Source organism: Corvus moneduloides, chromosome 7 (assembly GCF_009650955.1).
Source record: "Corvus moneduloides isolate bCorMon1 chromosome 7, bCorMon1.pri, whole genome shotgun sequence".
Classification (NCBI taxonomy): Eukaryota; Metazoa; Chordata; class Aves; order Passeriformes; family Corvidae; genus Corvus; species Corvus moneduloides.
In genome coordinates this window covers 25210731-25237166 of record NC_045482.1, presented here as the reverse complement: position 1 = coordinate 25237166, position 26436 = coordinate 25210731, and the positions used below count along the sequence as shown (strand labels likewise).

At 36.5% G+C, this 26436-nt stretch overlaps 1 protein-coding gene across 3 annotated transcripts in view; it reads right to left on the bottom strand.

The window, feature by feature from the left end:
- MAP3K2 (mitogen-activated protein kinase kinase kinase 2) overlaps positions 1 to 26436 on the bottom strand; it is a 53295-nt gene that overhangs the window by 19224 nt on the left and 7635 nt on the right. For 2 of the 3 annotated variants that reach the window (XM_032115378.1, XM_032115381.1), the window contains exons 2-10: positions 14804 to 14873; positions 12349 to 12467; positions 10740 to 10780; positions 8137 to 8236; positions 6224 to 6337; positions 5493 to 5592; positions 4481 to 4611; positions 2489 to 2568; positions 529 to 596 (exon numbers count right to left, since the gene is read on the bottom strand). In XM_032115378.1, the coding sequence (XP_031971269.1) occupies positions 529 to 596; positions 2489 to 2568; positions 4481 to 4611; positions 5493 to 5592; positions 6224 to 6337; positions 8137 to 8236; positions 10740 to 10780; positions 12349 to 12467; positions 14804 to 14807 (757 nt within the window). In that variant the 5' untranslated portion in view covers positions 14808 to 14873. Of the gene's footprint in view, positions 1 to 528; positions 597 to 2488; positions 2569 to 4480; positions 4612 to 5492; positions 5593 to 6223; positions 6338 to 8136; positions 8237 to 10739; positions 10781 to 12348; positions 12468 to 14803; positions 14874 to 15994; positions 16016 to 26436 lie in introns of those variants that run through there. The other variant, XM_032115380.1, reaches the window with a different exon arrangement.

Here is a 26436-nt window from a genome sequence, read left to right as displayed (position 1 = left end):
AATTCCTTGTTTTGTTTTGTGTGTGCAGCTTTTGCTGTACTATTAAACTGCCTTTATTTTAACTCAGGAGATTTCTTACTTTTCCCCTTGGATTCTCTCCCCAGTCTCATGTGGGGGAGTGAGCGAGCAGCTGTGTGGAGCTTAGCTGCCTACTGAGGTTAAACCACACCACCTCCAAATGAAAACAATTAACCATGGCTATACACCAACTTAGAGCCGGATGTTACAGCCCAGTTTAACTAAGTGTTGCATGCCCCTATGCACTGCAACATTTGTTCTTTTTACAGAGGCAGTTACACTATGCACACTAAGAGTGCTGTCACACACGATAGCCTGGAAGAAAACATTTGGAATTTCTTTTATTTCCATGGTACCTTTTACTGTGTGTATTTGGTGTTGCTTTGCTTTCTTCTATCATATTGTTTGTGTGATACAATACTTCTCAATGTGAACATCCCTTCTAAGCCTTATTATTTGCAAGAGGAGCAGTTCCGGAAATCTAGTGTGTCTCCAGTGATTTTTGCCTACCTGAGAATTCCTGGTGATTATCTGGATAGCTCTGTGCTCTTGGCATCCGAGACTTGGGATAGTTGTCCCTGGAAGTGTAAAAACATACAGCATCTAAATACATACTGTTAATCTAATATTTAAAACATTTAATCTTACTGTCCTCTTACTGATGAAAAGCCACTGCTATACAGGTTGCTGCACCAGTTTACAAACGTAGAACTCAATTCTAGTAGGTATCTATAACAATTGAAGATCAGTAACAATGGAAAAGCTTGCTTGTTGAGCTTAATGTAGTAAGAAAGCAACAGACTCTGTTAATGAGCAATGATATTAGTAAAAACATGAATTATCACAAGTACGGCCACAAAGGAACACTGTAATGTTTAACACCTTTATGGCAAAACACGAAGGTTTACAGACTGGCAAAATCTGTTATACAGCCTACAAAAACTCTTGAGGAAATTTAACCAAAGAAATGTAGAACCTTTTAATGAGGAAAAATATTTCCTCTTCTCTCCATGAAAGTCATAGGATTAAGAGAGTGATTTTATTGAGTTATAGAATGATGAAGAGTTTCTTGGTTCTTACATGATCACATTGTTTCTTACCTACAGTTGGTATGTAAGTCCCAGCCACCAAAAGGAATGGATGGGATTGCCAGTCAGAGTAATCGATTACAGTTTATTTCCATAAACATACCAAAACAGTGTCCTCCTTTTTCTGGTAAGAATTTCTCTAACGGGTAACAGAAGCTAAATGGAGACACAAAACCTACATCTTTGTAGGAAATATTTAAATGGGAAAAAAAAAAAAAAAAAAGGAAAACAAACTAAGTAGAGGCGACAAATTAAGTAAATAAAAACAACCAAAAGAAGTTTTGAAGAAGAAATATGAGTTGCATTAAGTTTGCTTTCTTTCCCCTTCTTCCACTCACCCCTACCCCACAAAAAAACCTAAATTTGGCAATTGGGTAAAATTTCTTTTCTGTGGAGCTACATTAAACACTGCATGTATAACCTATCACACTACAACCACAAAATACTTTTCATGTCTATTGTCTTCTTGCTTGTGAAATGCACACTAACTATTTAACTCAAAACTGTATTTGTTAGACCAAACATATTTGTGTCCTCAAACCACATATTCTCAAATGAAATGGTAGTACTGAATAATACAGCTCTGATTAATTGCCACAGGCAGTGACCTCCAACTTTTTACCTTTCCACGAATTAAATAAATATTTAATTAGCAGTGTTGTTTCGCAGTTTGAAATAAACAAAGAGCAAATCTGCACATTAAACACAAGGTTATTTGCCTGACTACCATAAATCAAACACGAATATGTTCTGCTTGGCTTGGCTTGACAGTGACCCCCTCAAAACACAGGAGTCTCCTCAGAGGTCAATCCAAAAAGACCCCCCACAACACACACTGCCTCTTGCTGACTGGTGGGCTTTAACAAAGAAAAGTAAGTTGAAAGTTTGCAATAGGAACAAGGGGAGAGGAACAGAGAGTAATTGCAAAGGAAAGGACGTCATTGCCTGTTGAAGCCTTTAAATGATTCTACCCTCCTTCTGGAATTGGGTACCCCCTGCTTTAGCAAAGGAAAGCCTCCTTAATACGGCAGTGCCTAAGAACTGTAAATTTAATGGAGTGGCTCTCTGCCAGGGAATATACACCACACATATGTAAGACCTAGCAACATGTAGTAAAAACCTTCAGTATATTTCTTGCTAGACCTTAAGTCTAAATTTTTGCAGTTTAAATACCAATTATTTTTTTAAAAAAAGAAATCTACAGTATTTTCCATGTATTAGTAAGCAATTAAGTTTCAATAAGCTTTTATAAACATGCTATAACTTACAAAGGAATTTCTGGAAGAAGTACTGTCACTGGAGAAGAGTTGTATTTTACAGCTGAGACATTATGCAATCTAATAAAGATAAATAATGAAATAATGAATATAAATAATTTTTACCCATCTAACGGGCTGTCAAGTGAGGGGCAGCTTCCCGAGCCAGAGTTTTCAGGACTGCTCAAAGACAATGGGTCCAGCATCTAATAAATAAAAAACAAAGGAAGACCAACAAGTTCAAGGGGTTTTTTTTCAATTTTTTTTTCTAAATAGTTAAAGAGTTTTGTTATTAAACAGCTAATAAGAAACAAATCCAAATCAGATAAGGACTGGTAAAAACAGAGTGGGAAGCTTATCTGTTGCCTTCCTAAAATGAATGTTTTGGTATATTATATAACATCTATTATTTTCTATGAATTGGACACCAGTCTTTTGCTGTAAATTAAGCAGTTATGCCTCCAATTTTTATGGTCTGTGCTGCATCTTAAAGGTCCTTGGCACATACTTTGCCATACACCAATCAAGGACTTATTAAAGAAATTGGGTCCCAAAAGTGAGTTTGCACTCTGCAAACTCAAACACTTTCATGAACTCTGTATTGGGGAGAACAACATTTATCACAGGCTCAGCATTTTTATAACTCTTGTCTCATGCTGAACAGTGTGTCTAAACAAGGGAAGAAAGGGAAGAAAGCCCATCTGGAGCCACACTGATTACCTCTCTAACCCAATGTACTATGGCCCAACTGGCAGCCCATGGGTTTTATCCAAGCCCCCGCCATCTCCTACAGAAAGTGTGGGGTCTGCTGTCAGAGTGCAAATAGCTGTGCTCAGGCTGATCAACAGCAGAGCAGAGCAAAACCCTCCACTCCCAAATTCCCTTCTTGTCTTTGTCGGGCAGGCTGTGACAGATGAAGGTAGCATGGCCAACACTTGCCAAGGTGATGTGGCAATGTAGGGGGAAGGGAGCAAACAGAATTTGTGAGTTCTCATTCCCTCAAATTGGCCCTTGAAGCTGCTTAGGTTGAACTAACCTGGCTTCCTATGAAAGTAAAATTCATTAATTTAAACCTGCTGACAGCTCACACAGCTATGCATACACGACAGGTTATATATACATTTCTGGAATACTTAGGAGTGAATGGACATCCCAGGCTTCAGGGATCATCTGTCTGTCTGACCAGTCAGTGACCAGAAATTACTTTGCCCAGGCCAAAAGTAATTATTTCACTGGAATGAATCCAAACCTGGGCTGGATTTGACCACACGGCTATGATAATGAATAGCCCTGGTCTGGAAAGCAGGAGATTCAGCCTCTATTCTCAGCTCGGCCATTAAAATTGTGCAACAAATTGCACTGTCCCTTTGCCTTTATTTTTACTTTATCATCTGTCTCTCATTTAGTCAGCTCATAAAAACTGTTGCCTCTTGCCATTTGTAAATACACTGCCAATGTCAACAACAACTTGAAGAGATTTCGGTATGCAGCATTATTTTTCCTTCCTCCTTGAAACATCTCTTTCTCCATTACCAATTCTGTGAGCAGTTACATTCCTGCTTCTTTTCCTGCTGTTTTGAAGGGCAATTTTTACATTCAGAGAGCAGGATTTTTTTTCCTCACACAGAATTACAGAATATTCTGAGTTGGAAGGAACCCACAAGGATCACTGAGTCCAACTCTGAAATATCAACTGAGTCCAAATAATTCTGACAGATCCAAACTCTTTCTTATATCTCCTTTTAATTACCTGGAAAAGCTGTGAAGCTGGTCTAGCTTACATATCATTCTCATTAAAATAAAGGGGCTTGTGCTTTCTAATGTAGACATCTCTGCAGTTATTCCTATCTAGCACTATCTCACTCCACTATTGTGGCAGTTAAGAATATTGTCTTTCTCCTTGTAACAATATATTTAAGAAATTGAAGAGACACAAAAAAACCCAACCAAGTTCTGCAAGACTAAACAGCACAATTATTTCAACCTTATGTCATCAATCAAGTTTTCAGGAGTTATCACAATTTTTTTTGCTGTTCTTTCTAATAACTCCATATCCTTCTTGAACAGCAGTATTTCATAAATCAACAAAAACTTTAATTTCAATAATCACAGATGTACCTGATCCATGCTTTCTGGAATGAATTCACCCTCACTGTTGATACTGGTGAAGGACCCATTTCGAGCCACCTGATGCAGCTCATCTGGAATGTATCCTGGGGGCGGTGAACTCCTATCACGAGTATTAGAACCTTTTGAAAGAAAAGGGCCAGTCAGAGTCTCTCCACTAACCCAGAATTCAAGGGCTTTATTCAAATGCTTCACAGGCACTGAGCCTACCTGGATCCCTCATGGCTTTAGGAATTCCCCAAATGCCTGTGCAATACAAGACTTAAGTATAGCATTTAAAATCTGCAATTGAGAAATTACGAACTTTGGGGCAGAGTTGCCTCAATGACATTAAAGAGAATTTTCATTATACAGGAACAGAAATATAATTTGCCCACACATCTAGCTGGCTAAATTCCTTCTTTTGAACAAAATCAAAATTGAAACCCTTCCACCCATGTCAACTAATCCTTTCCAGCTCTTGAGAATTTCAGTTTGTTGAATATTAAGTCTGCAAGAACATAAATACATACATTCATAATAAATGCATAGTAAGTTAAATTGCCTGGAAAATTATTCATTAAGCTCTCTAGTTTCATAATTAGATTTGGAAGTTAACATCACACCAACTTTAAAACATGAATAAGCAAAAAGGTTCTATCAATCCCAAAATCAGTATCTTAAACAAATGCTCACACATGAAAAAATATGGGGGTCCTAAACTGAGCAAGGAAACACACTGCCATATAAGCAGATTTTTCAGTAGCTCATTCCTGTATCTGAAAATACCCTGAAATAACTCTAAATACTCTTATTTACTTGTGGGGTTTTTCTGATAATTTTCTGTATTACATATATTTAAAACACTTGTCTCAATATTCAAAATCCCCTCCCCCAAGTGCAAATTCTGTACTAGAGTCATTGATGAGTAGAAGAGACATTCTGTGTTGAGAGCAAAATTCTCTTGAAGAGAATGCTATAAAAGATGTTTTTACAATTAAAGCTATTGAAATATGCAGCTTACCTATTACAGACAGTCGCCTTTTTCTGTCTGTCACACCAAACACCGTATTATCTAAATCTTCCAGTGAGGGCAAGGGTTCCACGTTATTTACGCTGGGTGACTGAAAAGGCAAAAGTATTACAACCTGCAGTTACCACTTTACCTTCTGGACAATGAAAGTACTTTGTAAATTTTATATGCTTTGTGCGGTACATTCTGTTTTTCAAGCAGTCAAAAAAGCAGCTTGCTGACTTACATCACAATTTATCTATTTTAGTAACTCATTTGTACTCTTTTAAAATTTATTTTCAATATGCACCAGTATACAAATCCTATGAATATCAATGCCATGATTTGTTAGATAATACCAAAGTACCTCAGCATTTAGTCTATAGACCACTAGTCTTTGCTACAACAAACACTGAACTTCCCACAAAGAAGTGTCACCAACCTATGACTTAAAGAACAGTTTCAAGTAACTACCACTACTTAAATTCTATATGCTTTTTTAAAAATCATTCTACTAAGGCACACTTTTCTACCACTGTAGGGAAGGCAAACAAAAAGACAGGAACAGGATCTAGGAAAGAGTTAAAACTGAGTCAGTACAAAATGCTAATAGATGCTTAAAGTGAAATGAAGAAGCAATCAGTATTACATTCAATTGGAAAAATGCCATCTTTAAGAAAAGATACAAATTGTACTTTGTTTTGAAAACTGAGGAAAAAGATATTTAGCATGTCAACTCATACCTGTGTATTTCCATGTATTACAAGCAGTATCTTGAGACTTTTCATATGTACACTACGGTCAAGTAGTTCAACAGCTTTGTCCAGGTCATCCTGTGTGGTTAATGGAATTACAAGCTACAAAAAGAGGGGCAGGGGGAAAAAAGTCTTAAACAGGACACGAGAAAGAAATGAGGAAGTCAAGTGCAGAGTAAACAAACAGAATATCTTCTTTCATACCAAACAACTTGAAAATAAACTTCATTAAATGATCCCCTCAAGTATTAAAAGTCTGTAGTTCAATCTCAACACTTCCTTCAGATGCCTTTACTAAGGACAGCATGGTGGAACAAGTCCTCACAAGAAGCAACCATTTTGCATATATAGAACTAAATATCCAAACGTTTCAGCAAAATGGGTACAATTCAGTCAATGCCTAAATTAACACAAGTCTGTAAGATAAATAAAAGTCCTATTTTATAGAGCATAAAGCACATTTTTGTATCCCAACTATTACAACTATACTTGTTTAAAATTGCATCACTAACAGAATTTCTCCATTGAAAACCAGAATTTGTTAAGGATCCACATGCAACAACTATAGTCCTCACTAGAATCTTACTTGGATCTAATTAATTAGAATTAATTTGGCATACACGTATCTTTAGAACAGAAAATTATGCCATTAATGTGCAGCTGAGATCTGAATTCTGTTACAATTTAAACTGGACTTGTGTTTCAGGAGTGTAAATTATAGCTTCCGCTTGCAACAAAGGAACAACAGAATACAGATTTTAAAACCTATTCTACTTGTAAACAGCCTCAGTCAATGATGCTTCAATGAAACATCAGTCAAAATACAGGACTTTTATACAAAAAGAGTTGGAATGAGGAGGAAGATCTTGATAAAATGAAGAGTGTGCTTATTTGTTAAATTGCACTTTTAATGCCAGTGATACATTTTTACCATCCCATTTCTCAAAGGTGATGGGATGATTTGCCAGCTAGTGCAGAAGTTAAGAAGCAGAAAACCTACTCAAATGCCTAAAAATCTACCAGTGGAAGGAGCTGAGGCTAAAACATTATGAAGTGCTATTACTTCTGGCCATCCTAATCTCCAAAAGCCTTCTGTTGGAATTCTTCGTTTTGAGGATCAGTTTCACAGAAGTGCCTGGTAATGCAGTGAGTAACCAACAAACAGCAATCACTGGCATTTTCTTCTGCAAAGATGCAGAATACATACAGCAGTTGCATTGTGCATAACCAAGCACATGAATAATCCTTCATGCACTTTGCTGACTCAAGACAAAAGACAGATGTAACCCCTATGAATGGATCCTGCATCTGTAAATACGGTTGCTATTAGTAATTCTATGCCTACTTCTAAAGGAAAGCCAGAAGTAATACTAATCAGGCATAAGTGGCTGGACAGGGCTGGCCCTGTGTTACCAAGAAATCTTTGGGAACCAGCCACTTTAAGAGGAGCAACAGTTAAGCCTAGTTGTCCAATCTACACATTAACTAAATGCAGCATTCTAGCAGCTACCTAGCAAGATTAATCCTTGAAGAAAAGGATTTACAAGAAAGGATAAATGCTATTTCAAATTGACAAACATGACAAAGCTCAAGGAGGTGAAGACTTTTCCAAAGACACACAACAGAGCTGTGGCAGATCAGGAAGACAATTTACCCATTCCTAAACAAGTCGGAGACTTCATTATGATATAACACTACTCATTAAACATTTCATGCATTTCCTGCCTATCTGACTTTGGACAAGACTTTGAGAAAAAACGCACACACATACTAGAAATCTGGGGTTTTTTTCACAGGAGTAAGTTTTGTCACAGAAGTGGTTCCCACTACTTACAAGAGCAAATTTCAGCCTTAAAATGATCAATGTCCAAGGCAAGAATTTAGAGGACACAGAATATTACCTCATTATTGCTGTAATGTAAATCCATAGTCTGTCCAAAAGCAACTTTAGCTTTAGCTGCAAGATCTTCAAGTTTAACAGGCCTCGGTAATTGCAGGATCCTGAAACACAATTTAAGTTATAAAGAATTTCTGTCCACTACTTATGAAAATCTGGCAACTCATTACTTAAGAACTATCTCAGAACTAAATTTATTACTAAAAAGACTGTAAGAGGCTATACTTTATTCCCTGTGCTCCATATTCTGAGACTTTCAAAAAAGAAAGAAAAGCAGTGAAAAAGCTAAAAGGGATAATCAGACACAGAATTAGATTTCATTATGACTATTTTACTTGCTTCCATATGGCATGCTTAAGGTTTTGCAAGACTCAGTTTCAGAGGGGAATTCTTAGAAATTTCTACATTTTTCCACTTGAGAAAACTAATACGGAGTACCCCAGGCTGACAAGCATAAGCATCAGAAAGGAATTACTCCTGTAGTCCCCATTTTTTGGAAATCCAAAAGACTATCTTACCTGAGGAAGGTAACTAAATGTCACCATCTTTACCATAATGAACTACACACTCAAACTGCCCAGTCCATCACTAACTGTGCTTCAAGTGTGCTCCTGAAAGAATGGTGCAGTTGTAGGTCAACAACTTAGATTTTCTATTAACTCAATGTCCCATCAAACCGATTAGCCCAAACTGCCTATAACTAACCTTTTTCCTATAGGAAACCGTTGTCTTTTTTGAGATACTAGAGCATTAAACAAAAAAGAGCTTTAAATAGTGACTAAGCTATTAAGGTACATTGAATTCACATTCAAAAAGAAAGAGCACTCAAATTCTGTGAAGTAGAAAAGTTAGCAAAGGGGACCTGTCTTTTTCATGTGTAGTTCAGTTAGTAGTACACTGGTTTGGGGGACAACTTTTCTCACTGAAATGAGGCTAGAAGCCAGACCACTTCCAATTAAAAATATTTGTTAAAAAATCTTTTAAAAAATACCCTAAACAAGCAAACAACGAACAAAGCCCCCAAAAAACCAACCAACACCAATTCTCACTGTAGTTAACAATCTGGGCAGCAAGCCTGCAATTCTACCCATCACACTCCTTGGAACAAAGTGCCACATTCACCACTAAAAGCAAGTCTAGAATCACTTCTCTTTTCCACTTCCCATTTTAAAAACTAGTTAAGCCATTGCGTAACTTTTTTTTCTTGCATCATTTCTTTACTTGATCTTCAGAGCTACATGCTCAGGCAAACAGAAGTATTACAACACATGCTGAGCAATGAGCCTAGGCTGCCCCGTACCCCTGGGCAAGCAGGCTAAAGTCACTTGGGACAGCTCATAACAGAGCTAGGCTCATGAGCTTAAAAACTTGGGAAAGGTATTTTTTCACACACTTACTTTATGCTTGTATTAATAATGAATTGATTAACTTAGTCCACTGTGAAAGTGAAATATGATGAACTGCAAAAGTACTGTCTATGCAGACTGGCAGCAAGTAAACATTTCTCTGTTTTAAATTCATGCTTCCTCTTATTTCACAAGAAATTGTTAGGTAGAAGAGACCTCAATTTTCAAAGCCTTCAAAAAGACTTATTCCCTCCAAATTACTTAGAGCACTCAGCCATTACTGATGCACTTTTACATGTGATGTTCGGAGGAGTGATAGGAAGAAGCTGAAGAATGTTGATACCTAGGGAACACTGCTCTTTCACTGCTCCATGTGAACGGAGAGCACATCCTATAATCAGCATGGATACACACTCAACTACTGCCTGTCACACTAAGGGCTGCCCAGAACTATTAAAGGTTTTATCTGAAGCCTATTTTATTTAAGGAATTTATTATTTCTATTAAGAATAGCATGCCCAGGATATTATTTCCTTTTTCTGTAAGTATTTTCAAAGACCTTATTCTATAATAATTTCTCTGTAGGTAGAATGAAATTTTGTACTTTCAGAGAGAGACAGGCAAAACAAATTGTCAACAAACCAGTTCTTCGTGGAATTATACACCAAATTCTGTAAAAGCTTTTGAGCACTCACCAGAGAGGAGATTATATAGAGACAGATGTTTATATACTTTAAGCAGGTGCATCATCCACCTCTCATAAACAAAATACAAATAAATTTTAACTGACTAAATGAAAACAATCTGAGTCTAATAATTTTCCCCTTACAGTTGTCAGACTGGCACTCCTGAAGTACAATCCAAGCTCTTCCTCTGGGTATTACAGTAACAATAAATTATCATGCAATTATTACACACACGGTGAAGGACAAAAATTTATTTTCTGGTCTATTCAAACTTGAGATCTATTCTAGAGATCTAAGTAATTGTTCAGGACTACAAACATCTATCTGAAGGGTAAGCAAATGAAGGATATTACATCTGACATAGTTACAGTATAATATTTAGGTATTTATGCATACTTAGAACCCACATTTTAAACAGTTAATTCTCTTTAAATTGTGCTCATATCAAAATTAAATTTAAGCTCAAACAAAAAAAACTTAGAGAACTGAAACACTTCAAACTGTTAATTTGAAATTTTATGACAAGAGCACAACAAAACTCTGTAAATAATTAAGAGACAAGACTGTTTCCTTACCTCTTTTCACCTCGATGTTCAAATTTGACTCTAACATCGTTCTGTAAGAAAAGAGATAAAGGAACCACTATTAGTTTGTTATCACCTCTTTTGATGAAGCCCATGAACTCTCATTCAATAGTCTTACACTAGAACTAAATTCCCTATTAATTTTATGTCCTTTCCAACATATCAAGTATTTTAACAAGCTACTTCTGCTGAGGTACGTGATAGCGGCTTAAAGAGTTAAAAACCAGAAAGTGTTAAAAATACAAAAACTTATTCTGAAGTATAATGAATGCTTCTGTAAATAAACACATTATTTTCTATCAATATATGTTAATATAACAGATTTATGACTTCATATTTAATGTGGAACTGGTTATCAAAGAATTCTCTATCCTGAATAGGCAGATAGCTCTAGCTACCAATAAAATGTTTTTACGTATACTTTGCAGCTGAGCACTCCAGGCCTAAGAAACGTATCTTGTTTCATAAGCATTACCATAGAAACCCACATGTGCAATACATTTCCCAATAACCATATCTGTATATATTTGCAGCTACATGGAAATAAAATTGCTTTGCAAAATCATCATTTTAAGAATCAAATTGTATTAGCAACTATTGCAGGAAAAACAATAATGCCTTCAGCCACAAAGTTTATCCAAGTAATAATGTTTCATCTTCCAAAAGAACTGATTTACAAATGATTACTTCCAAAATCCACAAATTGAAACAGTGATAAACATGTCTTCTAACTTCCTAAACATGCATTATACTCAATTCATTTTGGATCATACATGCATGTTACCACTATGCCTAAAGGCACAGCTCAGATGTGAGTTCTACAACAGTAGCAAAGCTCCACTGTGTTATACACTGAACTCTCAAAACTTTCAAAGCACAGAATGAAAAATTTATAGCCATCTGGTTTTGACAGTTTAAGAGGCAAATATATCTGAATAGTTTGATTTTTAAAAGGTTAAAATAAGCACAAACTGAAGTTTATTGAACTGTAAACTATGGATCCAATCAAATGAACATACAATTAACTCAATTTGGGTAGAAGTCTACATCCTCTCCTACTCTATCTACATAGTAGTTCAAACCTATCAATTAAGTATTTACTAGTTTTCCATTTGTGTTCAGTATGTACAGAAAAAAAACGCAGCTGGAAAGAACTCTCATTTCCAGCACACGAACAAGAAATTGAGGCCAAAGATGCAGTAAAAGAGTTTAAGCATATTTCTGCTTCTGTCCTGACATTCTTTGGTATGATATAGGTGACAACTGGGTAATCTACTAAACCCATAAATTTATTCCTCGGTATTTTAAAATAGAATCATTCCAATATAATAATAGCAACAGCTATAAAATCACTTTACATTTAGTATAAATACCTCTATAATCTTCAATTTATTTATTTAAGTATACACTATGACCTGCTCTGAAATGCCACCATTTCATTTTGCTGCTAATAGAAGAACATGAACAAAGAAAATGGCAGCACATGTGGGAGACTAACAGCTCATTCTGGTATGCTCACTGGTCTGGCAAGAAAAATAATTACAGAAGTCACAGCAGGACATCCCATGTTTAGTACATTAGTGAGGATATTGAAGATTACCTGTTTCTTAGGCGAAGATGACTTTGGTTTTCCTGTTTCTTGCTGGGGCAATACAGGACGACTGGCCTTATGAAGCACAGCCAAATCCTGCATGATTGAATTCAAAGCTTGCTGCTCATCTGCTCGGGGAAGAAGACCAGACAAGTGTAAAAGACTTACTTTTGAAGGGCATTACTGTCTAATTTCACAATTAGACAGGCATTAGTCTAAAGGTCTAAAACCTAAGAGTCCGCATTACACTTCAATACATAATTGCCAAATTTAAAAAAAATCGTTGCCACATTGCAAACATTTTTATTTTATTTATCATTAACAGTGCTTAAGGAAATAAACAGCTTAATCAGTAACCGTAAATTCAGTAACAGGTATAAAAAAACTGAAGTCATAACAAAGACTAAACTTTATACAGCTACAGGCTGTATTAATAAGAGAAAGGGGATGCAGGGGAAAGCCTTGTCTACTTCAATTCAAATAATATCCATTGATTTTTACTAGAAATAATACTTCCCGCTCCCTTCCATAAAACAAAGAATAAAAAGCAAGTTCCTTTGAACTACTTCTCCTCTGTCCTGAACAGGTATGATCATGCCCACAGGAAGCATACGCAAACTCCCACATGAACACCTCAACTGCCTGAGCATCTGCTGATAGCCCATGGAGCATTATAAAAATCCAAAACAAAAGCCCCACTGCAACAAAAAACCAATCCACAAACCAAAACCAAAATACCACATAACTTTACCAGGACTGAAAATACAGACAGCTTTAGGGCTTAAAGGAAGAATTCACACGGAGAATCAGAAGCACTGAACCCAGGGGACAATTTAGGGACAGGAATGCTACACAACTTAGGCTTCAAGTTTACAAAAAATCCTAAATCTGACCATCTGCTGCAGCTGTGATGTCCTGATGTCCTGTTAGACAAGATTTGCCATAGAACTGCAATGCTCCTTTAGCCAGGAAAGCACTTAGGAACTCAAAAGCCTGTACATACAACACTAAGAGAAATTTATTTCTATTATTTTGTATTAATTTCTTGCCACAGCAATAGTACTGCACTCAGTATGTATCAAGAACACCGGATAACGAAATTTATCTCCAGAGGTGTTGACTGTGTGCCTTCATGCTCCTTCACAATGGATATGTTTGTTGAAGAATTCATTGCTAAATGCTGTGATTTACAAAGAACCATATTTCTCAAACATGGACCGGAGAAAAGCTCAGCACTGAAAGCAGCAAGCAAGCATCCCATGTATGCAGCAACAATGAGAATTCCTTCACATTCGATTAAAATATAACCAAATATATTTATCATATAAGGAAATTGTGGGTTTTAAGTGTTCTAATTTAACAGATTCCTTACGGATCAGAAAGCTGGTCTGAAAATTAGTAACTTTGATCATCACTCCTGCTGTCATTATTCATAACTCTACTAAGATGCGCAAATCTATAAAAGCAAGTTTTACCAGCAATATTTAATGGCAGAACTGAAGGTGCTCTTGCAGCTCAGTTACTCATTTCTCACACTAAAACACACTTCAAAATTTGCCAGAGTTAAAACAGTTGAACTATTTTATTGTGTTATGGCCTATTCTAGTGTTCAGCAATGCAAAAAGTAAAATAATGCTTTAGCAGTTGGTTGGAGTTCCCAGTGGTCACTAGATTGCATATTTTATACAAAAGAAACCAAAGTACTGTGGCAAAGCATCTATAGTTACTAAATATCCACTATGACTCAACAATCATTTCTCTCACACGAAACATTGGATAATATCAGAAATCTGAAGAGTGCTGTATTCCTAGATTGAGCAACTTGATTGTTAAGCATAAAGTTAGAAAAAATAAGCATAACATTAAAAGATAAACAAAAGCAATACAAAAATGTGTGTGGTGTAGTTGGTTGGTTTGCTGGGATTTTTTGGAGGGAGCAGATAAATGATTACAGTAACATGGTCAACTCACTAAAAACAAACAACCTGAAAAATTGACATACAATTTAAAGTAAAACAAATGTGCTACATAACTAGAACAACACAGGCCCTCTACACAGAAGTAGCTTTGCACTGTAATGACACAAGGCAATGAGATAAAATCCTTATACGCAGATTTTGTGTTTTGAGTTTGGTTCTTTCTAACAGCCATTACCACTTAGAGCACAGTAAGTATTGCTCAGTACCCTAATACCATGAACCTCAATTTCCTAAACTTGAATCTGTAAGTTATCACATAATGAGGGAAAAGTACTATGTTGCAAGGAAGGAAAACAAACAAACGAAACCCCCCCAAAAAATCAACCAAACAAAAAAATCCAACCCAAATCCAAAAACCAAAAGGAGTATTTTCAATACTAGCGAAGCTGCTCAACACTGCTTTTCATGTAGTTGCTACACTGTGTTAAACAGCCAAAGCACACATTTCGTAGGAACAGTAGTAAATTTTTATACAGAAGACTTACCCATTATGGCAGTGAGTCTGAAAACTCAAACTTCAGGGAAATGGTTGCTTCATTAGCATTATTTTATTTCCTGAAATGCAAAACCAAAAAGCCCACAATTACTAAAGTTGTCAAAGCCATGTAAAACAGTCAACTTTTCATTGTTTATAGGCAGTTTTTCTAAAATTCTACATAGCAAACACGCATATAAACTACAAATAAGCTTGCATAAACACACATATGATGGGTGGAAAAAACAGATATTGCCCCCAAAGCCTCACCAGCCTGAGTAACATCTATAATTTCTGAATACACAAAGCCTAAGCTAAATACTCTTCTAGACTTCATCCGATTTTAATCTCTACCTACACCCCCAAATGATGATTAGATTAGTAGCTTAATTAACAGTAACACTCTACTACATGGGCTACCCACAACTCCAGATTATTAAGAACCAATTCTTTTTCTACAGGTCCCTGTAACTGCTGTTCAAAGTTCTGTGTTCAGAACTACATACATATAGTTCATATCTATAAATACACGTGAAACTCACAGCACAGATCAAGAGTCGTCAATACCTACTGATTACATAAACTAGAAAACTTCAAGTGTTATTTTTCATCATAATTCAAGAACATAACACAGATATCCTAACTTCCCTGAAAGCAAATGGCTCTGGAAGACACCAGGTATTAACTTTTAATATTCAATATATGTTATCCAGAAAAGCAGAAACATAAGGGCCACATTTATGAACAAATCCAGTCTATCACAATATCTTCAAAATTGGCCAATTGAAAAAAAAAAACAACCCAATAATGAAGGATGAATTAAAATAATCTTTCTATAAGATGCCATTATGGAGCTTAACAGCAAAAAACTAAACACACCTCTCTAAACAGAGATGATTTGTTGTAATACAGACTAACACAGCAAAAAAAAAGTAGGTTTTTTTTAATTCAAGATAATAAAACTCTCTAATTTCTTAAGCAGTCACTGTAAAGAAGTAAGGAGGGCCGGTGTCCCTCCTCCTGTTTGTTGGCTGCAGTGGACCATCCTTCCTTCTGACTCAAGAGACGAAAGATCTACCCTACTCTGATAAAACAGATGATTTCCCTGCAAGTTCATTCAAGGAGCTACATCAATAGAGTATGACTCATTTTTTTCTCCTTTTTTAAACGAAAGTTATTTTCTTATGGTTTAGTTTCTTACCAGTGTGAAATGACCCCTGATGCCACCATAGGGCAACCAGTGGGAGCACATAGCTGAGAACAGAGGGGAGGTGGGCCAGCTCTTTCAGCACCAGCAAGGTTTCTTGCTTGAATATTCTGCCAATTTTGTAGGTAATAACAAATTAATTACAGTTTTCCAAAAGATTTCTGAGCATCTTCAATTAGGCATATAAGAGTTTTCAGCACCGTCTCTTACATCCTTATTTCATGAAAACAGTCTTTTTGAGCAGCATTCATTTCAGTGGAACTAGAAAGCTTCAAGTACTTATGGCATATTTTTCAGAAAGAAATTTGGACTTGGGAGCCATATGAAGGTCTCTGCAGGATACTGCCTTTTACCTATATATCAGATGAGTCACCTACTACCATCTATTACAAGCTCCATAATAACCAAGAGCAGCTTGGGCTTCTAAGGAAAACCCAGAGCTCCCACTATGTAATCAGAAACCAGTTCCATTAAAGAGCACACAAAAGAGCACATGAGAACGAAAAGAAAGCTGAAAATACAGTTGATGTGTATTCTGAGTTACATACTCCCAAGTCTATGGACAGCCTCACAACAGTACCTGAAACAGCTTCCAAGTACTGGGGGAAAGAAACTCCCATCTAATGCTTTGTAAAGTATTAAAACCTCTAAGAGTGTGAAAAGTAAACCTGGCCTGGGCTGCCAACAGCCTCAGACAACTTTTACTACTAATGGGGTCTTCAGTCTCTTGATACCACCACAGCAGGAGACAGAAAAATCTGTTTCAAAAAAAAAAAAACCCAAAACAAGCAAACAAAAAAAGAAAACAGTTCTGCTGCTCTGTAACACAAAAGGAAACTCATGAAGACAAAAAAAGCAGGGGATTTGTACTAATCTTCAGAGAGGAAAATGGGCTGAATTTTCACTTATTTGCTGAATGATAGTGGCCAATATCACTCAAAATAAGGACTGTATCTTTGGTCTTTGCTCTCACTCAAGATGCCAGGAGATCTGATTTACTTATTGAAGTGGGATTAATTGCCTTTATGGCCTTAAATATCAGAACTAACATTTTTTTCCCCATGAGCAATTCTTTGCATCTTTTGCATCCCCGAGAATTCAAAAAAGAACATCTATTAAACGATTTCCTATGCTACGTTTTTTGTATCAGCAATTGTCTTGGAGAATCTTCCAAAAAATTATTCCCTAAAGTGCTTATAAAACACCTTTTTAATTCTGTATTTGATCCAACTGTCTTAAAATGAAAGCTAATACCATTTTCATAAAATGTCTGTTTTAATTAGCTGTCTTAATACATAAAACATAACAATGTATTTCATGACTTTGGATTACGTACTGCTGTAGTATTTCTTTGTAAGCATTTCAAAGAAATACAATAGTTCTGTGAGGCATTTTAAATCTTCTACCACACCTGAAGAAAATAAAACCAACTTACATCTCCACACAAAAACACCCCTCACGTTCTTCCTCAACCTAGCTGAAAAAACCCCAAAACTTGGAAGCTGAAGATATTTGAGCTTAAGGGCTCACACAGGGCTGAAGAACAAACATCTTAGGAAACTTCTCCTCCAAGTTCCTCCAGCTACAAGAACTCATTCTTTAGTATTAATCTGTGACATGTCTCACTAGAACATAAGATAATAAGCTAGCATCCATATATTTCCCCCTCCAGTTCCTTCTTATTCCTTAAAAGGAAAAAAGCCAACTTAAGAAAATTAAATTTCTCTGAATAACTTATGTTTCTTACTTTATCGCTCCTTTTAACCAAAATTCTCTGTTCAAACATGAAGTATAATCAGTCACCTTAACAACCTCTGTGTTAGCATTTAGCATTACTTTAAAAATAAGCTAGCAACATTAAAATTTCAATTAGAAACATGACTCTGACCCAATTTTATGAAGACCTTTATGAATTCACCTTGGGAAATGAAAAAAGACTTCTGTTTTTAACTGATCATTTTCACAATGGGCTATAACAACACGGTGGTTGTGGAGAGTGAGTAAAAGGAAGCTAACAAAAATCAACATTTTTTAAATAAGCATATATACGTTCAGTAGAAAGGTAAAAAAGCATACCCTAATCCCTGGTTGCAAAGTAGCATCAGTACAGCGCACACACAAGAGTAGATTACAATCCAAGACAAAAAAAAAGGAAGTGAAATAAAAAATTGAAACTCGGAGAAAGACTCAGGAGAAGCAAAGGCTGCAAAACACAAAGAGCAGATGCAAAGGTAGAATAAAATTATGTCAAGGTCTTGCAGAGAGACACAAGCAGCCTGAATTTGAATATAATTAAAGAAGGGATGACAGAGTGAATTTCAAAAAGGTGTTTGCTACTCTTATCACATCATCAAAGAAGAATATCCTAGCAACAGAATTTTGGATATAAGGGTGGAGAGATGCTGATTCATATTCATGATTCACTTCCCACCAGCCACCTTCCAGAGTCCGGAAGTCTTTCAGAATCTGAGAAAGCTAAAAACAATTTCCAAGAATCACCTGGATATCTTCTTTCTTCAGTGGCTTTCTCAATGCAAATGAAACAAAGCCTGAGGACAAGTAAGTCATGCAGACAATGTAGCTGCTTCAGACACTCTGAGCTAATTGCCCATTCACACATTTCTATAATAACCACAACACAGTGCCTCTGAGTTACTAAATCAAGAACAAAAAAACCCCAGTGAAGCAAGCAACCTAGCTTAGCCTGATTTTGTAAGGAATTCAGACTAACATAGTAACACTCTACCTACATAGAAAGGTGCTTTACATCTTCAGAGCCCAAGCCTGTTTCAATAGTGGGGGGCAAGAATCTCAAGGACATAAATTCCCTCCACTAAATTTTCACTAAAATAAATGAGTGCAAGGATAAATGGTTACCAACCCTTATACCAAAGCAAAATGACATCATGTGAACTCAAAATAAGAAAGATGCACTGTAATTATTTCAATCCCAGGTAAAGATTAAGTCAAATTTACACTGTATTAGACATGAGCAAGTTAAACCAAAACAACATGAAAACAGTATCTGCTCGCACTGCTATTCAGAGACACTTGTCTATAATAGATGATGCAAAAAGAGCCAAGCAAAAATGAAGACTGAGCTTTCACAGGGGATTTTTCAGACTGTAGAATGGACAATCAGAATACAAAGTAAGACTATGAAATTTTATTTCATAGCAAGAAGAATGAGCCAGATAAAAAGGTTTTACTCTAAAAATGTTATTCTTAAACAATCAAATGGTTGGTCTCACACAGCCAGCCTCTTATAAATCACAGCAAGCAAGGCTGACAAAATTTCAAGTGATCACCTAGTCAAATATACCTACTTAACCTTTAACCAAAATAATGTGCAGAACTGCTTATTAAGGTTTTTATTAAAAAAAAAATAAACACAGTATCTGTGAACAAGACAAAGAGTAATACCTAAATCTGAACTTCTGTAGCCATTTTCATAACTCAAAGCAACTGTTGGCATAAATGACAATAATGACACTACCTAGTGTGACAAGCATAGCAATCAGTATTGTTACAAGACATTAGAAGACACCTAAAAGAAGGTAACTCCATAGAAATGAACATAAAGAACAGGATTGTATATGGACATACACACAAATGAACACTGGACAAAAAGCCATCCTTTTCAAAGAATATGAAAGCAGCAGCAGTAACACAAAATCATGAATGATAGAAAAAAAGAGAATTGAAGAACGGTAACGAGAAAACGTCTAACAGTAACACATCAGATGTGAGATCAGCTTTAGAAAAACCTGGATCTTTAACATATTCTAATAATACATAAAAAAGGTATTCACAGGGAGAGGAGAGAAGGGAGAAAAAGATTCAACTAATCCAAATCAAAAGCCAATGATACATTGCTAAATTAAGGTAACATTTGCAAAACAAAACAAAAAGTAGGACTCAGTGGGTCAAATTTGGAACATTACAAATTACATTTAACTGGGTGAATTAAATAAAAGAAATATTATTCCTGTCACAGTACTATGGGACCTTTTTAAATTAAAATATACAGCAAGGGAATGAATGGATAAATGCTTCTTAGGAAGTATCTGTTACAATGTTTGATTCCAGCCTTCTTTGCACGCCTCGAGGAATCTTTAGGTCTGAAAGCCAGCAGGGAGAAATCCTGTTTGTCAACAGCATACCAGGAAAGGCATGAGCCACAGAGCAGTAATATTCTCCTCAGTTCTTTCTCTCTCATGTGCCCTCTTCTATTCTGAAGCACTTTCTTCCCCCCTTCATTTATCCCAACTTTGAGGTTAACTGCATTGGACAGGACACACTGAGAGCGTTCACTGAGAGCTGAGCTGTGCTAGGAGAGACTGGCAAAACAGCAGAACCAACCAAGCCCTGCCAGCTGACACCTCAGAGCAAGGAAGACAATCTAGAGCAGCATCTCTCATGACCAGGGAAGTAATTCAGGAATGACGGAGTCCTGTCCTGGACTTGAGTAGCATCAGACAGAAACAGCATTCCCCTCTATTTTTACCTTATAGAACCACAGAATCACTAAGGTTGGAAAAGACCTCCAAGACCATCAACTCTGGAACATCAACCTTTAACTAAACACCACCACATCAACTAAACCAGAGCATTAGGCGTCACATCCCGCCATTTCTTGGACGTTTCCAGGGATGGTGACTCCACCACTTCTCTAGGCAGTCCATTCCAATGCGTGACAACCCTTGTGAGGAAAAAGTTCTTCCTGATGTCCAACCTGAACTTCCCCAGGCACATCCCCTAGGCCATGTCCTCTCTTCCTACTGCTAATTGCCTGGGAGAAGAGGCCGATTCCCACCTTGCTACACGCAGCACCTCACTACATGTTTTTCCATAGTTACCATCATTCAACAGTTCCGTCCTGAACAGCTGAACTAAACCCTTCCATCACTAGAATGACTGTTCGACAGGAGAAACATAAACACATCAAATACATTTTCACAGAAAGAACATTTCTGGCTTATTTCCTGCAAAAGTACTTGGATTTATTTTAAAAAGTATTTTAATTCTTGTTGTGATTGTATGTAGCTTATTCAATATACATCCAAACTTTGCCCTGAATTTTCTCACTCTCTTCTAATTAAACCACTTTATTCAGCACCCCAAGCTATTTTAACGTATTCTACAGAGACCAAACAACCTTAAAGAGTACCAAGAGCCACCAACCTCTATGAGCATGATGGGCTTCATAAAATAATAGCAATCAACTCACTCATAGTTAACACCTTAAAAAAATTTTAATAAAAATATATTAAGGGGTAAAAAACCCCTCAGAAGTCTTTACTGAATTAAGATAGTGAAAGAGCAAGTGGTGATAAAAAACCAGAAAGAAATAGCCAGCATCCATTTTTTGTTCCAGTTTTGAGAAAAAAATCTAGAGGTTAAGTGCAAACCACACCATAGTGTTACTGGAATAGAAATTTCAGCACCAACAAGAACAAAGAGATAAATGCAGTATGTAATAGGCTTCAAATCAAACATTTAAAATTTGTGATCCAGGAATTTTTAAGTCTAACACTCTTCACAAAAGCAGTGGGTTTGTTTTCTGGATCATTCTTGCAAGTATTTGGAAATGCCTGGAAAACAAGAAGATTCTAGCAGATTGTAAATATTGTATAAATAACTGAGAATGATAAAGGAAAGGGTCCAAAAGCTGCCAATTGTTCTTATCACAGCAATCGATAATAAAATACTGCAATACTTAGCTTGGTTTCTACCATAGTAATAAATGCAAAACGCAGCAAATGCCTCAATTTCAAGGTTTATTACTACTGCCAAGCAAAATATGTCTTCTTGAAATAATTACAGATTAGTTAACAGAACTAACTGCAGCAATTACCCTACTTAGGTTTTTTCAACATATTTGGTTAAGTATCACATGATATTCGAGTTATTTGCTTTAAAACCTCAATTAAATAACAGGAAATTCAGCTGATAGATTAAAAAAAAAGAGATCCATATTCCTACTTAGCAGAAAACACCAATGAACACGATTCCCACTGCAGGCCCCTGGAGACTGACAATGATCAGGCAGGCAGAATGAGATAGACAAGTTATGGCTTAAGGAAATTACCTGAATCATGTTTGAAAACAGTTGCAGTCCAGCAAAATGTATTTAAATACCATTAAGTGTTTTAAATACATATAATAATTTATTGTGGTTACTCTCCATTTGTTATTGATTAAAAATAACACTAAACACTTTAAAAATGAGATGAACTGCATTTATGGTGCTAAAACTGACAGGACTACCTTCTGAACTTCTATCCTTCCTGTAACCAGGAGGGCACCACTCCCAATTAGAAGCTGTATCTCATGCAAGTTTAAATATTGTGGTTTATTACATTCACTCAGTAATGTTTTTGCATTGAATGCATTTTAACATAAAGACAAGCTTTTAGGAAATTAGAAAAAAAGTTGCAGCTACAAGATTGGACTGTCTCAGCAAGAAACAACTGAGAAGAATTATTAAATCACAATGTGTAACTATCTAATGTAAGTGCAATACAGCATTAAAGAGTCATAGTGGAATCCTTGTGTGCATAAAAATGCAGTGTATGCAGAAGCCATCTTGCTTCTGTACACAACCTACAGGCACAGTGCTCTGTGCAGACGGCAAGTGTGGGATGGCTGAGGCAGCAGAATCTTTGTGGCTGCTACAGAGGTATCAGGTATCTCTATGATGTGCAGACTTGAGATTTCTTACCCTGAAGACTTTTAAAATCTTCCTGGCAGGCAAAAGAAAGTGAATTAATGTCTCACTGAGCCCACAGGAGCATGCAGACTTACCTCACCTAAACAGCTACAGATATGATTCAGTATTTGTTTATTCTATGAAAAGAAAGGTTACTAGCTGTACTCCTTCCAGAGTTCAATTTAATATACAGACAAACAAAAAAGTAACAAAAACCCCCAAACCAATAAAACAGACCAGACTTGCATAAAGAACAACATTTATGGATGGTGCCTTCCCAGTTCTAGGAAGAATAAAACCTTGAAAATCAGTGTGGTCAGTTCTAGCACCCTAAAAGCAGCTCTCACTCAAATTACCTTGAGAATGAGATTTCAGAATTAATTGAAGGATGCAGCATGCCCAGTGACAATAGCAAAACTTCATTCAGATTAAATCTTTAGTTCCTGCTGTTCTATAAACTGTAATTTGACAGAGTCATGTAACATATATCATCTTGATGAACCATGATCTTGACTTGAAAAACTTACAATGTGCTGGAAGGATGGAGAATGTAAAGCCAGAGTTTTTAAGGCTTGTTCTCATAAAAATGCAAAGCAGCAGTTCAAGATGAGTTAATAGCAAAATTAGGTTTTTGAGATAAATATCTTAACACTTACAGCAATATTCACAAAGAGTAACCGTAGTCTAGGAAAGCTAATCTCTCTACACTTCCTTTACAGTTGATAGGGAGAGATAAGCATAGAGAGTTTCAAGACACTTAAATGCAAGTTTCCTGCTTTGAATAAACCTCTTCTTTCCAAGCAGTATCAAGAGCCGCTATTAGCTAACCCTTCATAGGCCCACTCCATTTCAAGTACACAAAAAAGATAAGACTGTAATTGGCCTCAAACAGAAAGACATCTACTTTCCTCAACAAGATCACTTTCCTCACCTAATTCGAGTTTTACAGAACTTGTCTATTTCCTGTATGTCACTGCCTCTGCAGCAGCCAAAGCACTTGACAACTCATTTCTCAACTTAACTGAAAAATTACTTTGCTGATACATCAAGCAAATCTTTCTTGAAAGTCATTATGCTTTCTCAAGATCTGTTCACGATTTTTAAATTTAAAAATTTTAAATTGAGGAAGGGTCACAGCAGCTGAAACTTGCAGACAGGCACCACAGTGACACCTTGCAAAATATGTTAGTGCTGCCAATTTTGCAACAGAACATACTGGCTGGCTGCAAATTGACTGCCCGTCCTCCTTGCTTATCCAGGACCAGATTTTCTCACAAAGGTATGTCCCATAAAAAGTAAGAGACACAGTTCACTGGGCTACAAATAACCACATCACTGCCTCCAGAGCACTGTGACATCTTGGAAATTTATCAGCAGCATCAGTGTGGAAAGCCTCAGAGCACCACAACACGAAGATCACGTTCCTTACCATAAGCTGGGCTATATGCTAAACAAACTGCTTAGTGCTAGTCACATCATAAAAGTGTTTAAAGCTAACTCAATAATTAAGATAACATTAGAGTGTCCACAAACACACACAGTGAAACACTTCAGTGATGTTTGTAACTTTATCCTAATTTACTATCTTATGTGAACTGAGTAGCTGTATAGAAGGTGTCTCAAACAAAACACATGTATGAAATTTTTAGACTCCAGAATGCCATGAAACATGCACTACAGTGAGTGTCATAATCAGATTCAGGTGCTTCTGTGTCTCCTTCCAAAAATATCAAGTGGTGCTCTCAGCTCAGCACTTCTTGCCACCATTTGGAGCCCTTACGCGGAAGCTGCCATGAGCGGCATCAGTGTTAGCTTTTTCCAAACTTAAAACTAACAAGTCCAAATATTTGGGAAGACAGGCTAAAGGTGTTACAACAAAAACCATTCCTCACTACAAATCCTCACAAATCTGCATGTCCTCTATCCAAGATCCTATAGGAAGGTAACTGTTTGGAGGGGTTTTTGTCCAACAGACAGTTCAGAGCATATATCCTAAAAGAATATAGTTTAGTTCTCATCCTTGTGACAGCATTCGAGATCACCAGTTCAGCCAAAGAACTAATTGTACACAGTACACAAACTTAATCCTACCAGTACTACCAGTATTGATGATTCCACCAACCTTCACTACTCTAAGAATGGAAGACTGTGCTACAACCAGCGACAAATAAATGGATTTTAAGAGTAAACCCGTTACAAACTACTTCTATCAACAATACTCTATGAGCAAAAATAAAGTACATTAGAAAAAAACTGCAGTCTTCCAGTAGAACTGAGTATTGCAAACAACTGGAGCATTTCAACTAATGTACAAGAGCGATGACGTACGAATCACCAGCCAGATATAGCTTTTGAGGACATACAAAAGAAAGCACCTCCAGTAACTAGTTCTATCCTTTTCAGTTAACCTTCCAGTTTTGTGACTGCGATGGGTTGAAATAGAAGCATTTTGGGAAACAAGCCAGATTAATAAACCCACTCTCCATTTCTACACTTAGTTTTAATATCTATCTTCAGGTACTGAAACTGCAAAGCTTTGTTTTTCTTCAGTATAACAATCTTATTTGACAGAATCTTCCACTCAGAGCAAAACTCAACTATTTCAAAGTTGCAGCAGTTCTGAGTTTTAATCGTGGCTGCAAATCACATCACCACTATTTCAAATCAAGTACCAAAAACCAATTAACACAAGGATACATACGAGCCTTTCTGACTAATATGACCGACCTGGCATTTTGCTGTGACGTCAGTAAGAACAGAATCTAAGTCTCCAAGAACATTTTTGTGTCTTCACCATGAAGACATCTCAGTCTCAATTACTCTCCATCTTCCAAATTTTGCAAGAAATAAAGGAGAAATCCTCCTCAGTGAACAGTCTTTGTTATATACTATCTTACTCATTCCTCAAAGCACAGTTGTTCCTCAAAGCACAGTTCTTCCTGCACGCTACTCAAGGCAGTGATACACTGAGGAAATTCAGAGTACAGTAATATAAATATGAATTTTCTCATCTTCTGCTGCCTTGCTGTAATGTTTTCCTACTCCAGTGACGCACCAGCACCTGGAGCTTCTGCCTAAAATGCATTTCCTGGCTCACACTCAATTCTTCCTCATTAAGTACCCCACCTGCTCTTCTCATCATAATTCAAATTAGCTTTATACATTCAGTCAGCTCATTTTTTCTATCCTCAAAACAAACATAAAATGGAAAAAAAAAAATCTCATAATACACTAACATGGAATATTTAAGTAGATAAGACATTCATGAACCATGCAGATTTCCAACACAGCATAGAAAAAGCACTCCTGAATCCATCTCTAATTCAAGAATAAAACATGCAACAACAAATAGCTATGAATTGAACCAGGGAGCCCCAGATATGGACAGACTCAGACCTGTCACACTTGGAACTGTACAGAGCTCAATAATACCACCAAGAAGACAGGTAAGTGTGTAATTAATATACATTAATGGAAACTGAGAAAACCTTGTGCACATGCATAGGTAACACATACTACGCAAAATCCAAATATTCTTTCACACGATTGTGCAGCATTTTTGTAGCAAGCAAGTCTCAATGAGCAGGTCTAAATGGACAAATCTGTAAGCTTTTACCCATATGCAACAGGCACTGTGTTTTAAACTAGATGACTCACAGAGGCCAACACATTAAGACATTGCTAAACTACCAAGTGCACAAACTCGTCACTTTACATTTTTAAT